This window comes from Bremia lactucae, linkage group LG17 (genome assembly GCF_004359215.1).
Source record: "Bremia lactucae strain SF5 linkage group LG17, whole genome shotgun sequence".
Taxonomy (NCBI): Eukaryota; Oomycota; class Peronosporomycetes; order Peronosporales; family Peronosporaceae; genus Bremia; species Bremia lactucae.
In genome coordinates this window covers 219,991-237,413 of record NC_090626.1, presented here as the reverse complement: position 1 = coordinate 237,413, position 17,423 = coordinate 219,991, and the positions used below count along the sequence as shown (strand labels likewise).

Genomic DNA, 17,423 nt, shown 5'->3' with positions numbered 1-17,423 from the left:
AAAGTGACTGCGGGATGTACCGCTTGAAAAAATGGATTTAAATGGTTGGAAGGGAGGAAAGGCTGCGAAGGATTTAATAAAGCCAGAAACTTGCACGTGCGCATTGAAGCAATTTTGTTGCATCAGCGATCACTGCTTCGTATGGTGTCGTACGGATAGACGGTCAAAATGGGTGATTTGTTGAGTGTCACTGTCTTGTTCGTAACGTAATATGATTCGCTGCTTTCTAAGTAACAGCATGGAAGAGGTAACACGAATGTAGCTTGTGGCAAAGAGTTTCACTCAACACATGATGCACTCAAGAAATCACGGTGCCTTTTTATAGCAATACAAAAGGCAACAAGAAATTGAAAAAAGTACTGGACTACGAGCAACTAAGATCCTTAATTCTCTACGACGCAAGCCATTCAGAAAACACTAGGAATTAGCGCAATTCTACCAAACAGCATCCGAGTTCCGTCACCGACTTGGGTGTTAAATCGAAAGCCACCAATCCAACGCCAAAGTGATACCTTGACACATCCAGTTACAAATTGTCTACGACACCCATAGCCTACAACAACAAAGAAGCCGACATAAAAGATAGACCACTTGCTGCTATCACGGTGCTGTAGCAAAGTCGACAACTTGTAATTATTGCTCGTTCAATGCGCGTCCAAATACTTCATTCAATTGCTGGGATACGCGAATAAAAGTCGTGCGCTACAATTCAGTATCAGTACATGTGTCATGAATACCCTTCCGATTCTAGCCTTCCCCACCTTGCTAAGTTCCTTCAATTTACTCGCTCCAACATACGTGCACGTCGAGCGCAAGCCCCCTAGAATCTCCTTGCACGTAGCAACGACAGGGCCACGATACGGCACGGTCACACACTTTCCTTCCGAAGCACGATAGTCCGCCACACCTCCACTATGTTTCTTCATGGCCTCGGACGAGCTCATGCCATAAAATTGCTTGGTTAATTTCCCATTGGCATAAATGGAATCGCCGCCACTCTCATCGTGACCAGCAAACATGCCACCAAGCATAACAAAGTCAGCTCCTGCTCCAAACGCCTTGGCAATATCCCCTGGACACGTACAGCCTCCATCCGAGATCACGTGACCATTCAAGCCGTGAGCAGCATCCGCGCATTCCAAGATAGCTGACAATTGCGGATACCCCACACCTGTTTGCTTTCGAGTCGTACAGACGGATCCTGGACCAATTCCGACCTTAATAATATCCGCGCCGGACAGTAGCAATTCCTCAACCATTTCACCCGTCACGACGTTTCCGGCAATAATCGTGTGTGCCGGAAACGCGGCGCGGACACTACGGACCGCATGGACAAACACCTCGGCATATCCATTTGCAACGTCTAAACAGATAAAGCGAATCGCAGGATGGCGTTGTAGAATTGCCGTGATCTTTTCAAGATCCGCATCACTTGATCCGGCACTGATCGCCACTTTTGAAAGCACATTCGGGTGTGTTGCTGCAAAGGTGGCCCACTCTTGAAGCGTGTAGTGTTTATGGACGCACGTGAGGAATTCGAGCTTTGCAAGCTCTACAGCCATTTCAAACGTTCCGACAGTGTCCATATTCGCAGCAATGATGGGCTACAGAGGGATACAAAGCAAGCAAGTGAGACGACAAGGATCTCCATGCGGAATACGGTTGGACGGCATACCACGCCAGACCACGTTTGCTTTGAGTTCCGGAAACAGAATTCACGCTCTACGTCTACTTGCAAACGACTTTGAAGCTTCGATCGCTTGGGTCGAATAAGCACGTCTTTAAAGTCCAGTCGGACTTCGTACTCGAGGCGCGGCATGGCGGGGGGGGCAAAGTTGAACTTGCTGCTGGCAAATTGCGGAATGAAGATCTGAATTTAACAAAAAAACTGTGAAGATGCATTGCCGTCGACACGGGTTGAAGGGATTCTCATATTGCATGCAGAAACCTGTGAAGATGCATGGCTGTCGACACGGGTTGAAGATATTCGTCTTGCCGATTGGTGAGGCAATTTAGTATTAATTTTATGTGATGCTGCAGCTACCTTTCCTATCGAATTTTAATACAGAATTCACAAACTGGCCAGAAAGCACAAAAAGTTGTAATTACGAAATTCCTTCAAAAAAGGGATCTGTAAATGTTATTACAGGTGCCCCTCGGATAACTTATAGCCACTGTGGAGGGTGAAAGCAGAAGTTATCTGACGTTATAAATTACGTGAGGAAAATGAATATCTATTGTACCTCACTTTACTGACTTTCCTATATATCGTGAAAGTGGGTCCACAGGTCAGAAAGCCATGGAAGCTGCACTGCCTGAACTTAAGGCAACTATGGCTTGATATGAGCTCAAAGATGTGTATAACATGGACTGATCCATATCATTAGTAGTATTTTTTATGCGAGAATCATGCTGATTTTTTTTGGCCTATTCTATAGCATGGTTCCAGAAAAGACCATTTCATAGGGAAGAATTGAAGGTCTAAAGAGCTATATCTGGATTTTGAGCACCTTAATCTAACTATACTTTACTAAGAAAAACGTATGGTTCTTTCGTTCGCATTCAGACGCGTTATAGCATTTACCGCCAATGCTGATGGCTCCAAGAAGCAAAAAACTCATTTTATTGGGAAATTCAAGATGCCACGCTGTTTTAAACGGCAGACAGGAGAACGGCTGGGGTTTTATTACAGGAACAACAAGAAGGCCTGAATGACTGGAAACATCTTCTAAGAGTGGCTGAAGAAACTTGACAATGATACGAGGTTAAGTTGTATTCCATTAGATACTGCATGTGTACCTGGAATTCAGTTTAACCAAGCCTTGCCAGGGAAGGGCAGGGAGATTCTTTTCTTGCTCGATATTGCTCCGTCTCACAGGATGGAAGAGCTGACGCTTGGGAATATCACGGTCACTATCCTTCCACCAAGCTGCACATCAAAAATTCAGCCTATAGATGCTGGCATCATTGCCTCCTTCAACCGCCATTAGAGGCGCTTTCACCTTCAGAATACCGTGGACCGTGATGAGCGAGGAGGGGCCAACATGCAAGGTAACCAGCTACTGCAATGCGGTGGTGTATGGGGGCACAACGGTAAACTGTTTAGGCATACGGGCGTCTTTGCAGAAGCACCGCAGTTGCAGCTAGTGAACACCAAGGAGCACGGAATTGAGCTAGAGCTGCATGAAACCTTAGAGAGACTACCACTGAGGGGCCCTTTAACAATTAAGTATTTATTGAATTTAGATGAGGATGATGTGGCGCACGAGGAGCTGGATGATGAGAAAATCATTGCAATGGTTCACTAGGCCGAAGAGTAGGAGGAGGATAAGAATCAGGAAAGAGAGCTTGTGGGGGAAGTTTAGGTCAGCAAGCTTGAAAAGCTTACTCCTTAGCTATAACTGTCACACTTTTTGATCTGTCAAATCCTTTTGATAAGGCATTCCCTAGGTGCATCCGGGACCTTCCAATTTCATACGTACAGCAGCCAATACGCAACTTACCTACGATTCCTGGTTGCACTAGCTTAGTAATGTGCTGGGTACTAAACATTTTATTTCGGAAAACTTTTATTTTCTCCAAATCTTATTAATTCTTAGTCATAAGTTAGACACCATAAAGCGTTGCTGGCGGAGCCAATAACCTACACGTTATGTGAGGTCATACATAGGTTATGAGGAGATAAGTTATTTAAAGGAAAACCTGTATTACTTTATTATATAAAGCGCAAATACGCCTTTTCTATCTTTTCGATATCATGTTGTACAGCTTAGCTGTCAATTTTGTCAATTTGAGTGCTAACCAATTTTGCTATGGGAATGCTTCGTTAATTTGAATTAGAATTTTCGATTTCAATGTTACAAATATTAATATTTTCTAGATTAATGTTTATATGAAGAGCGCCATTCGGGAGCGCCCACCATCTTTGATAACTTTCACCCACCTCCTTTTCAGTGGTTCAAATTTCTAATTATAACTACGCAACAAACTCTTTTAGCGGCAACACTACTGCACTACCGCCGCACTATGTCAACAGCAAAAGTGACAGCATAAATCTTATCATGCAATCTTGCCATAATTGAAAATAAAAACTATTTGATGAAGTATACTACTGTGGGGAGGAGGGTGTAGCTGCGCGCTGTCGACAGGTTCGGGCGGTATGTCCTGTCATCTTGCACACACTGCACTTGCGTCCTGGCCCCGCCTCTGCTGAAGCAGCGTCTACACATTCAAAGGCAGATGGCAAGCGCTGGGTTGATCCGCTTGGCCGACCTCGTCCACGTATGCGCAGAGGCTCCTCGATCACTAGAAGGTTACGTAATTTTCGGATGCCATCAAGAAATTGTCGCTTACGGTGGTTTGACGCCTCAGCATGGTATACTTCCTGCAGCCTACGAAGCTTGACTTCAACTGGCACAGGGGCCGGAGAAGCTGGCATTACAGCGGGTGCCGGTACCATTGCCGATTAAAGTTGTTGACTTGTAGTGGTTGAGTGTGTCCTCGGAACTGGTGCGCGCACGGATACCCATTGCTGAAGCGAAAGACCTTGGCAAATGGTACCGCCACCGCGTTGTTTAGACCGCGAATCTGCTTGACGCAAAGCGTGAGCCGAAATCTTGCCTGTCACAGCTACAAACATGGGGCCCGTGCAAAGATTCACGTGACCTTACTCCCTGGCCTGTTGCTGCTGAATCTTTGTCAATTGATCGGCACAAGCGAGTTTGATTGCTGTGTCCACTGTCAATTGATCAGCACAAGCGAGTTTGATTGCTGTGTCCACTGTCAATAGATCTGGGCAATGTCAAAGCAAAATACAGACACGCCTTCACGATATTGCTGACGAATTCACCTGTTGACACAGCAATCCGTGTTTGGTGCCGCGTGCGCGCTCTCCACCTGTGTCATGTTTACGTGACCATAATGCCCCACATTCCGCAACAAGGCAGCAACAAATCTGAAATTAAGGCATGTATAAGAAGGCAATAAAACATTAGAGAGTCCATAACCGTACTTACCTTTCCTTAAAGCACAGCCACGTATTTTGACAGATAGTGCGAGACGTGTACCGGGATCAATTGCTCCAGATCGCTGCCTTGTCTGTAGTAGTCCTGCTCCGTCGGAGCGTTTGTTAGCGAGATCCACGCACGAGTAAACATTTCAAAGGCCACATTTGTGAATGAGGCTTTTTGCTTTGCAAAGATGTTTTTTAATGTGCCATCTACACAGAAGCACTTTGCTGCAGGGAAAATCTGTGCAAGCGCCCCCATGAGAGCCAAGTCTCTGTCTGTAACAAAGACAGGAGTACTGATGGCGGTATTGCACTGTTGCTGCGAATTACGAAGTTCTTTAATCGCCCATTGGTAGTCAACGTCTGTTTCTCCGCGCAGAAAAACAGTATGCCAACGTGAAAGTCTGGTTGTAGTGGTAACACAAACAATATGTAGCAATGGGAGATTGTACCTGAAAGCAAAGACGCGTAAGCTTTATGTCATGCACGCTGTAACGGAACACTACTTATACTGCTTCAGTACAATTCCATTTCGCACTGCTTCAGTGCGAGTGATACTTCACGTACACTAGTACGAGCAGCGGAAGACTCTCGTAAAACACTTACTTTAAGAGGGTTAATTTAAAACTGTATTAATAAAAACTAAGTTCTTTTGTTTCTATTTATTTAATACTAACCTAATTATAAATTTATACAAAACATGTAATTAAGTCTTATCCGTCTCTCTCTTTGCGCGCGTCCAGCGCTGACTGGACGAAAGTAGATATAATGGTCTTTATTTACCAATGGATAATTTTTTAGAATACTATCATGTAAAGTAATAATCTCCAAATATTATCTACCGTTTAGATAATATATTAATTAACAACCTTTAAGTGTTAATTTCATGTCAACGATACACCCTGTCACACACGCCTTCAATCAGCGCGGGGTTATTAAAATAGGTCAGATTTAGGCTTGAGACAAAATTCTATATCAAAGGCGTGTCCGTAGCATAAATTTCAGCAATTCCTTTGATTTTCAGCTTTATGTAGAATTGAAGTACAAACGTTCCTTAAAGATGCGCAACCAGAAAACTATTGGCCAGATCAGCAGGATATTAAGTGAGATCACTGTACAGTACATTGAAATGTGCGGCTGTCTTTTGGTTCAAGAATCACTTTCGAGTTTGCCTTGAGCCAGCTTCCCAAATTTTTGATGATTTCAAGAATCCTTCTTCTAACAGCAGTCGCCCTCCTGTCATCCACGAATTTTGTCGTCGCCGCACCAAATGAAAAATCATTGGCCGCCCTCGAGCGTGAAAAATCCGACTCAATTCGAACTATGCGCAATTTTGACACAGTTTCCACTGCCGGAAGCACTAACAATATCCGCGGACAAGGCAGCCCTGACGGCAAAATTCTTTCCACCGATGTCAATTTGGAAGAGAGAGGCCCTGGTGTTTTGAGAACGATCTGGTTAGCGATTACTGAACCAATAAATTCATATTTTCGTATGAGAGGTTACAAGCCGTCGGATTTGCTCGCTCTCGAGAAAAACGGTTCTCGTCTCCAACGGTGGCTATATTCAACTTATGCTAGTCACTTCGAGCGAGTCAGTAAAATGTCGAAAAAAGCTGCGAATCAGTGAGCGTAAATAAACTTACATCTTCACATCATATTGAAGCCAAGATGCGATCAAGTGTTTTTTCTAACGGGCTTGTTTAAAAAATGCATTTTAATAACTTGTTTTTTTTTCACAACTATTTGGTCGGAAGCGCAAGACCGGTCCAACCTAAAGCTTTCGTGCTTCACCTAATTGTGCCCATACTGCTAGTCACGTGTTATCTCCCATTAGTTCCTATATGGATGAGTGTGTTTGCACTAGTGTAGGAGTTTAATGGCAACGAAATAGCCCACTTGGAACTAATTACTCGAAATGGTCTTCTTTCTGTAACCGGTCGTCCCGATTGGGGAGGCACTTTGTCGTCGGCCGGGGTTTGTTTCCGAAAGCTGATCATGTCTATCGCTTCTCCCCTCCACACTCGCAGCACTTTTGGAACGCAGCGTTCAAGATGGAGCTAGAAGATGGCTGAGCCACAAACCGATCAAGCGGCTTGGCAGCAGCATATTGACGCGTAGACGGAGCGATACTACTGTCATAACGTTGTCACGGGTCGGGATGAATACTGGCAACATGCAGGTATCGCATCAGATCGTGCAGGTCGACAAATGAGTCACTTTTTTGACGTAAACGACTCAAAAAAAATTCGCAAGGAAGCTCGGCGTCGAAAGGAAAAATTAAAGCGCAGTAATATTGATTGGAAAAAATATTAGCAGAGAAGAAGGCGAAGACACTGAAGCAAAGAAACGAGTGGCTTTTTACGGATTAAAATAAATGAAGGCCATGTATCCCCCCCTTTGCTATTTGTACGCCGTCCCCCGACTTAAAGCAAATCAGAATGCATAAAAATATAGATTTTTCCTGTCGTCAATCTGAGAGCGTTTCATCATTTTTATTCCTGTTTTACACCTATACAAGCTATGGCACTCGAATTATTTATTACCTTCATTGACAATCGAGCCGGGTGCGAAGCTGCTTTTTTTTCGTCTGAAGATCATTAAAGTACGCCGTGCATTCCTCTCGGTAAAAGCAAGAGTAGCCCATCAAAGAGTTCAAAGATTAAAATACTCGGCTGATGGATCGTACTTTGCTAGTGGAATATTGATATGGTAGTTTCTTTTCGTGGCTTAATTTCATTTATCTCGGGGCTATAAAAGTAGAGAATTGTCAAACACGGCACGTGTAATGGGGTGTATCGTTACATGAAATTAACACTTAAAGGTTGTTAATTAATATATTATCTAAAAGGTAGATAATATTTGAAGGATATTACTTTATATAGTAATGTTCAGACTTCTTATCCATAAATAGGTATAAGCCATTATATCTATTTATTCCGCAGACTAATCAGCTGTAGAGATAGACAAAAGAGAGATACAGATGAGATAAGATAAGATAAGAATTCAATTGCAAGTTTAGTATTAGATAATAATTAAGTTAGCATTTTCAAGATAGAAAGAGAGATACTTAATTATATTAATACACTTTTCATTTTACCCTCTTTAAGCTAGTTACCTTGAAGAGAAGTCTTCCTCTGCACTTACTAGTGTGCGTAAAATAACGTAAGGCACCACTCGCAACTGAAGCAGTGCGAAGTGGACTTGTACTGAAGCAGTAAAAGTCGTAGTGCCCCGTTACAACTGGTAGCACTTTGTAGTTTGTCCAAGGACCACATTTCCCACATCTAACACGGACATGTTAGATGATAGCGGGAATGCGCATCACGTTTCCCCTGAAAGCTACTCCTTTCTAAGTGATATAGAAAGGAGTGCGGTCGAACGAATGAGTTCAACCGTAGGAAACGATGCAATCTTGGCATTACTGTCCAACTTAGACAGAGATGCCCTCCATTCAACCNTCTCTCTTTGCGCGCGTCCAGCGCTGACTGGACGAAAGTAGATATAATGGTCTTTATTTACCAATGGATAATTTTTTAGAATACTATCATGTAAAGTAATAATCTCCAAATATTATCTACCGTTTAGATAATATATTAATTAACAACCTTTAAGTGTTAATTTCAGTCAACGATACACCCTGTCACACACGCCTTCAATCAGCGCGGGGTTATTAAAATAGGTCAGATTTAGGCTTGAGACAAAATTCTATATCAAAGGCGTGTCCGTAGCATAAATTTCAGCAATTCCTTTGATTTTCAGCTTTATGTAGAATTGAAGTACAAACGTTCCTTAAAGATGCGCAACCAGAAAACTATTGGCCAGATCAGCAGGATATTAAGTGAGATCACTGTACAGTACATTGAAATGTGCGGCTGTCTTTTGGTTCAAGAATCACTTTCGAGTTTGCCTTGAGCCAGCTTCCCAAATTTTTGATGATTTCAAGAATCCTTCTTCTAACAGCAGTCGCCCTCCTGTCATCCACGAATTTTGTCGTCGCCGCACCAAATGAAAAATCATTGGCCGCCCTCGAGCGTGAAAAATCCGACTCAATTCGAACTATGCGCAATTTTGACACAGTTTCCACTGCCGGAAGCACTAACAATATCCGCGGACAAGGCAGCCCTGACGGCAAAATTCTTTCCACCGATGTCAATTTGGAAGAGAGAGGCCCTGGTGTTTTGAGAACGATCTGGTTAGCGATTACTGAACCAATAAATTCATATTTTCGTATGAGAGGTTACAAGCCGTCGGATTTGCTCGCTCTCGAGAAAAACGGTTCTCGTCTCCAACGGTGGCTATATTCAACTTATGCTAGTCACTTCGAGCGAGTCAGTAAAATGTCGAAAAAAGCTGCGAATCAGTGAGCGTAAATAAACTTACATCTTCACATCATATTGAAGCCAAGATGCGATCAAGTGTTTTTTCTAACGGGCTTGTTTAAAAAATGCATTTTAATAACTTGTTTTTTTTTCACAACTATTTGGTCGGAAGCGCAAGACCGGTCCAACCTAAAGCTTTCGTGCTTCACCTAATTGTGCCCATACTGCTAGTCACGTGTTATCTCCCATTAGTTCCTATATGGATGAGTGTGTTTGCACTAGTGTAGGAGTTTAATGGCAACGAAATAGCCCACTTGGAACTAATTACTCGAAATGGTCTTCTTTCTGTAACCGGTCGTCCCGATTGGGGAGGCACTTTGTCGTCGGCCGGGGTTTGTTTCCGAAAGCTGATCATGTCTATCGCTTCTCCCCTCCACACTCGCAGCACTTTTGGAACGCAGCGTTCAAGATGGAGCTAGAAGATGGCTGAGCCACAAACCGATCAAGCGGCTTGGCAGCAGCATATTGACGCGTAGACGGAGCGATACTACTGTCATAACGTTGTCACGGGTCGGGATGAATACTGGCAACATGCAGGTATCGCATCAGATCGTGCAGGTCGACAAATGAGTCACTTTTTTGACGTAAACGACTCAAAAAAAATTCGCAAGGAAGCTCGGCGTCGAAAGGAAAAATTAAAGCGCAGTAATATTGATTGGAAAAAATATTAGCAGAGAAGAAGGCGAAGACACTGAAGCAAAGAAACGAGTGGCTTTTTACGGATTAAAATAAATGAAGGCCATGTATCCCCCCCTTTGCTATTTGTACGCCGTCCCCCGACTTAAAGCAAATCAGAATGCATAAAAATATAGATTTTTCCTGTCGTCAATCTGAGAGCGTTTCATCATTTTTATTCCTGTTTTACACCTATACAAGCTATGGCACTCGAATTATTTATTACCTTCATTGACAATCGAGCCGGGTGCGAAGCTGCTTTTTTTTCGTCTGAAGATCATTAAAGTACGCCGTGCATTCCTCTCGGTAAAAGCAAGAGTAGCCCATCAAAGAGTTCAAAGATTAAAATACTCGGCTGATGGATCGTACTTTGCTAGTGGAATATTGATATGGTAGTTTCTTTTCGTGGCTTAATTTCATTTATCTCGGGGCTATAAAAGTAGAGAATTGTCAAACACGGCACGTGTAATGGGGTGTATCGTTACATGAAATTAACACTTAAAGGTTGTTAATTAATATATTATCTAAAAGGTAGATAATATTTGAAGGATATTACTTTATATAGTAATGTTCAGACTTCTTATCCATAAATAGGTATAAGCCATTATATCTATTTATTCCGCAGACTAATCAGCTGTAGAGATAGACAAAAGAGAGATACAGATGAGATAAGATAAGATAAGAATTCAATTGCAAGTTTAGTATTAGATAATAATTAAGTTAGCATTTTCAAGATAGAAAGAGAGATACTTAATTATATTAATACACTTTTCATTTTACCCTCTTTAAGCTAGTTACCTTGAAGAGAAGTCTTCCTCTGCACTTACTAGTGTGCGTAAAATAACGTAAGGCACCACTCGCAACTGAAGCAGTGCGAAGTGGACTTGTACTGAAGCAGTAAAAGTCGTAGTGCCCCGTTACAACTGGTAGCACTTTGTAGTTTGTCCAAGGACCACATTTCCCACATCTAACACGGACATGTTAGATGATAGCGGGAATGCGCATCACGTTTCCCCTGAAAGCTACTCCTTTCTAAGTGATATAGAAAGGAGTGCGGTCGAACGAATGAGTTCCACCGTAGGAAACGATGCAATCTTGGCAATGCTGTCCAATTTGAACAGAGATGCCCTCCATTCAACCATCGCCAAGTTCATACAACATGAACTTAACGAGATGAAGGAAAAAGAAGCCTTGCTGAATCAGCAAGGCTCTCAACAGGCAGAACTGTTGAGGTTACAACAGGTACAGACCCTGTACCTGGGATGACGAAAACGCATCGTCTCGAAACTTTAGATATTGACATCTCTAAGAAGACTCCCTCTTAAGATGGTTTGTCGAGTTGGACAATGTCATAGGGCTCGTCACATCATCGACGAGCAAATGCAAGTCGCATTCGCTCAATCAAATCTGGCAGGTCGTGCCAAAACTTGGGCATTGGGCCTTAAGTTGCGCGACCCATACGTCTTTGGGTCGCTAGAGGCATTTAAAACCCGGCTCAAACAGAGGTTTGAGTCCCCAAGGGCTGAGTTCAGAGCTCGTTCAGAGCTTCTGAAACTCAAGCAAGGCAAGCGTGATGTTCACGCATATGCCCAGCACATACGACTCTTAGCGAGTTGTATAACAAATAACCCAGTCCATGAACACACGTTGATTACGGTGTTCATGCAAAATCTTACGGATGGTCCCGTAAAGACCCACCTGTTCCGCTTGGAACTGGATACGCTTGAAGAAGCAATATTCGTTGCGGAACAGGAGGACTTTAGCTTGAAACAGGCTCAAGCTCGTTCGTCATCATATCGATCTCCAATACGACACGAGCTGGGAGGTCCAGAACCTATGGACCTCTCTTTTGTCGAAAACGAGAAACCTCGCTTTTAAAACAACAAGCAATCGCAGAAATGCAATCGCTGTCAAACGTTAGGTCACTACGCTCATGAGTGCAGTGCTCCACGCCCAGTGTTAAGAGGTACTGAGCGTAATTATGGACTGAATGCCAAAAACGGCAACGGTCTCGGGTACGACGATGTTGCGAATTCGCAACATCAAGGCGGACTGCCAAAAGACGGTCGGGGTCAGTAAGGGCGCAACGCCGAACTGATCCAGCAACCACAAGAAAATTTGCAAATCTCTTGACGAAAGTTGCTCCAGACACAATCATTGTGTCTCTGCCCCTGGCGACCAGGTATCCCTCATCACCTTGAAGTTAAAAGTGACAAAGGATTAGTCATTTAGAGCAGTAGTGTTGTGTATGGCGTCGAATAACTTCATTCGGCGCCAGTCGCTTGAGGATCGCAGGCTCAAACATGTTGAGCGCGATATCCCTCAAACGAGGATGACGGTGCGTCTAGCGATCGGCACATCGATAACTATAGGCGGGCACGTGTTAATGCGGCCATGCCCAACTTAATCACACACCCTAGCACAGCGAGAAAGCGGTTTGACCGTCTTCTCTTGCGTACAGTGAGGTAGTTGTGGTGGGCGCCTTAGCGACCTCATCAACGAACGTACTAAGTACTCTGGTAAAGTGTCGTCACGGGAGCGGTGTTCCGTCTCCTTGTGCGCACTTACTAAGTAGGATGTAGTTTTCAGACTGATTTATACTTAATCGTATCAAATATAACTATTTATTTTACCAATCATAAAATTTCATCTTTGCAGATAACACTAATATGTATTACGAGCGTATACCTCGCGTAACGGATGCCGCTAGCCGTCATCCTCCTAAAGTGAATGCACCTATATGCATCACATACACAAGGGTTGGTCACAATGTGAACCACATCCAAGAAGTAGGTCCAATTTCGTTATTTAAGTAATTGACAGTCCCGGTAAGTCCACAACGTGTACTTAACAGGGCTGTGTAACACTAGGGCAACTTAAGCCCGTTACACAATCTCCCCTTAAATAGCGAATTTTTATTTTAAATTAGTCAAAGAGAAGGAGGAACTGCTAGCACTTTTATGCGCCGCTAGTTCTCTCAGTCACTCTAGCGACCTAGTTTACATACACGGCGCCAAAGATGCCACCTAAAAGGGGCAATGTTGGTGGGTCGTCTGCGAAGACACCCACTCAACCTCAACCACTCGCTTGGCGCACGGGCCGCGTTAAAACACCGGCAGCGTCTGATGCCTTAGTCGAAACGCCAACAGCTACTGCTGCTGTTGCATTAACGGGGCTTAAGGATTTATCCCATTTTAACAGTGAGGATGTTGATTCGTCGCTCATTGTCGACTACAATGAGTAGACACCGTTGCCGTCACCTCATACTAGTAATGCAGACTACGAGCTAATAAGGAAGGATGATGGCGCATTATTGCCCACCCAGACGCTCATAACATGGAGACAATAAAAAAAATTAATGCTGTCTCGTCGTCTGCGCTGGCTAGCGCAGCGACCATTAATGAGAGCGCAGTTCATTGAGGCGCAGCTGCTTCTCCGTTGGGTTGAACCACAAAGTCTATTGCTCAGACCATTATCCATAATGAGTCTGACATAGAAGATTCTGAGCCTGAAAGCTTCGCCGACGACACGTGAAGTGCTCGGTCGGTGTCACAAGCCAGTCGTATAAAACGGGGCTATGTGACGGGTGGCTACTCAATGATGCCCCCTCCATCTAAATGGCCTCGTTTAAACGGGCCGAGAGCGTCGCTCCTAGAGCGTGCTATCGAATACGCACATAATTATCATGGCGCCTAGGATGCATGGAGTTCTCAGTGAAAATCGCATGTACGTATTTCCCCGATATCACGCGCCGCATTCATCCGCATTCCGATGCGAAGAAACAGCGAGCGCACGAGAAAATTTCGCCGGCTTGCGTCTAAAAGAAATCATGGGCGGTACTGTATTCCTGTTTCTTCTCACAACGCTACTTCTGCTAGTCCATTTGAGACTAGCGGAGAGGCCTCAGTTGGTAATCCTTTTCATAAACAGCCACCAAGCCGGGCACATCAATACGTAGGGTATCGATCGGTTCCAAGAGTCAAAACCCTTGGGGTAACCTTTCCATTGGACGAGGATCTGTTACCTTTTCCTCACGGAGCAGTGGGCTAGCAGCCTTCCAACAAGAAATGCGTTGATTCCTACCCGCAACCATCAGTGAAGGCGGCGCCCGATAGGAGTGGGGATCTCGTCCACCTGCCTTACCTTCGTCCTTCCAGTCACAGGCGTTTAGCGCTGCTGAACGACGTATTGCGGATCTTGAGGGTCAAGTCTCGCGACTGACCTCGGATCTTTAAGATTTCCGAGCGAAGGTTCGTCAGGGTTATGAACGCCTGAAGACTCGCTTGGACCTCTTTGAGAAGATAATGCTGAGGGATCCGCGTTACTCGCGTGATGTCCCTCGCTCTCCATGTCCTGTTCGTGGTGGGAGGAGTCGGTCCGATAGCTTTTCGCCTTCACCGTCCCCCTAACCCGAACGACGCTCGACGCTCGACTCACAGTCGGCGTCATCATCGGTCTCCTTAGCCAGGTGGGGGTATGTGACCTCATTTGGGTTTACATACCGTTTCAGACAGCCCATGTAAAATACGGGGTGCGTCTTTACATACGGGGGAAGGGTGAGCCTATAATTCAGGCCCCCAATCTCTTCTACCACCGTAAAGGGCCCAATGAAACGCGGCACCAACTTCGTAGTACCTCCAGGTAGTACACAAATTGCATTTTCAGGTAGGGTAGCAGTACTTAATAGTACTTTTTCATCCACTCTAAAGCGTTCATTGTTTTGCAACCATTTCGGTCCGCATATTCTTTTTGTTTTGCCCTGTGCGCTTGCCATCGCGTCACAGACTTTTAATTGATGGCTAATCCTTCATCCACAAATCGTTGAGCCTCGCTCACGCTCTTAGCATCAAACTCACCGATGACACCGCCGGGAGGTCGGTCATAGGACGTAGTTTTATTGACCATTGCTAAACTGGCAGTGTCACTAATGCAAGTTTCTGTCGTTGAGATGATACCCTCGCGGGTGATCATCATATTGACGAAACTATGTCCCTCTTTCGCACCGAGCATAGTATACCCCCATTCACAGTAGCACGCGCAACGTGACTTGACCCACCTTCGCGACCTTAATAGTTTGACCATCAGCAATATTACATTCATTGAAGCAATCGGCCGCATTAACAAGCGTTTTTTTGTTCATAACATGATGCTGACTGGCGCTACTATCAAGAATCCAGGTCTGCTCCCGACCGCTTAGGTCGGTACCAATACGGAAAGCAAATGACGCTTTTCTTTCACCAGTTCTATTCTTGCCCTCTCTCTTGGTATGGCCAAGCTGGTTACACCGCCAGCATTGGAGTCCATCGCTAGGCGCCAAACCAGCCGCCGTAACATCATCACCACGTGAGTTAGCACGGCCGAAAGTGGATTGTCGCCTTCCATTCACCATATGTGCGCTTGCTTTCTATCCAAACGTACAGGCGAAGTCCGCCATCTCCCACGCTTGATTAAGATGATTAGTGCGGCGGTGGTCAAGCTGCGTTTGCATGGTTCGTTTAACCTCTGGCGTTGCACCTTCGCAAATGTACTGGAATACAAATCGATATGGGCAGTTCGCCGAGCTTGCCACGGAAATACGGAATACTGGTACTGCTCCTTCCAGGTCCGATTGTTCTGCTTTCGAGCCCGCATCAATCGTGCGACTTGTTCCACAGTGATTTCCCTGTCGTGTACCTTAAGCATCTTGTTCATGTGATAATCAACCGTAGGCATTTCCGACACCCAAATCGATTTCATCTTGTCTATATGCTACTCGCAATGCCTTCGAGAACCGATTGAGAGTGCGCATCTTGTATTCCTCTGGCCATTCCACTGAGACGTTGGGCCGCACCGATCTCGCTCAAGAACTGCAGTCCCCATTTTTTAAACCGGCTCCGAGCCTACTGTACTTCTCCTTTCCAGTGAAGCGCTCAATAGATAGCTTCATTTCTTTGACGGTCAACATCTGGATCTCAAAGTCACGTGGCGGGTAGACGTGCTGTCCAGGCTGCATGTTTCCTTATGTCGTAGGATGAACTGTGAGGAAAATTGCTATTGTTGCTGGGCTCGAAACTGCGGCATCGCAAAAGGCGTTTGCATACCCATCGCTTCACTCAGCAAGTCGGCTTTGTTCCTGTGCCGTTCGGCCGTCAAGATTTGGCTCAGGACGCTTGAATGGCTCCCCATATGGGTGTCTGGGTCCGCGGAGGCTGCTGGCCCCCACTCCACGCGTTCCCGTGCCCCCACTCCACGCGTTCCCGCGCAAATTTGCGCATCATATTCCCAACGAGCCGCTCAAGTCGATCTATACGATCTTCATGCTCAGAGGCCCCGGAATTACTCGTTTGAGCGATCCTGCGTAGTTACTTACCGTCTCATCGACCACGTCTGAATGAGTGACAAGAGGAGCTGCAGAGGGTCTTCAGGGGAACTTGGGCTCATAATCTATTTTTTCTGGTGTTGGGTTGGTAGAAGGTAGATGAAAAACTAAATGCTTTGAAGCTTATCAACCTGGCTATCCTTTGTCCGTTACCATCGATCGCAGCCTGATAGGTCCTAAGAGTCGTTTTCCTTCTTCCAGGTTCGCTTCGCCTTCTTAGAGGAGCCTTTAAACAAAAATGTTTATCATCTTGGGGGGGCTGGCAAAATTGTCACCTGTTATAAAGGGCGTTGCAGAGAAATGATCTTTTAAACGCGTTTGTCGAATTAGAGCCAGTGGTACCTCAAAAACTACTCCCAGAGCTTTATATTTTTTTCAAGGTATGACAAATGTCGATTTAGAACTGTCAATTACAGTTCGACTTCCAACGTGAAGACGAAGGCGGAGGCTACAACATGCTATCCATCATAAGTTGGTTCCAGTAATGGTCCTACAAGCCCTCAAATTCAATCACACGATCGTCGCAAAGATAATAGCCATTGAAAGGAATATGCCTGCAATGTACAATGATTTAGACCGGGCTTAAGAATGGACATAATAGTTGCACAGGTGTGGAATTCGGAATTTCTCACTCAGCCTGCAAGATTGCGCAAAAAACAATACGATGGCGAATCGTGCAAGCCATAAGCTGAATGTGTCGACGTTTTTAGCCAAAACGATAAAATACTATGAGAAATTTTGTGTGTGAGGGCAACGATCCTGACAGATGGTTCCTATAAGGTGTTGATGGATTGAAGTGCAGTCCGTTAGCACGCCGAGTTGCATGCAATAGATACAAAAAACTATTTTCAGTCGACAATTAGTAACTTCCAGGTTAAGCACGGTCAACCGTACTAAGATGCACATCGAGCACTTGAGAAGTGTATGGAAGAAAATAAGATCTATGCCGTCCCTAAAAAAATTATACGCTGAAGACATATCGTTCATTGTAACGGGATAAA

The 17,423-nt window shown here is 44.7% G+C and overlaps 2 protein-coding genes across 2 annotated transcripts; both read right to left on the bottom strand.

Annotated features, from left to right (window-relative positions):
- Window positions 1-257: 257 nt before the first annotated feature.
- CCR75_005937 (uncharacterized protein) lies at window positions 258-1,929 on the bottom strand. Its single transcript, XM_067964011.1, has 3 exons — window positions 1,676-1,929; window positions 738-1,604; window positions 258-702 (listed from the first exon to the last, which is right to left on the bottom strand). The coding sequence occupies exons 1-3, from the start codon at window positions 1,817-1,819 to the stop codon at window positions 634-636; spliced, it is 1,080 nt and encodes a 359-aa protein (XP_067823314.1). The 5' UTR covers window positions 1,820-1,929; the 3' UTR covers window positions 258-633.
- A 2,179-nt stretch (window positions 1,930-4,108) lies between these two features.
- CCR75_005938 (uncharacterized protein) lies at window positions 4,109-4,459 on the bottom strand (the record flags this gene model as incomplete). Its single annotated transcript, XM_067964012.1, has 1 exon — window positions 4,109-4,459. One exon carries the CDS (start codon window positions 4,457-4,459, stop codon window positions 4,109-4,111), a length of 351 nt encoding a protein of 116 aa, XP_067823315.1.
- Between the last annotated feature and the right edge of the window lie 12,964 nt (window positions 4,460-17,423).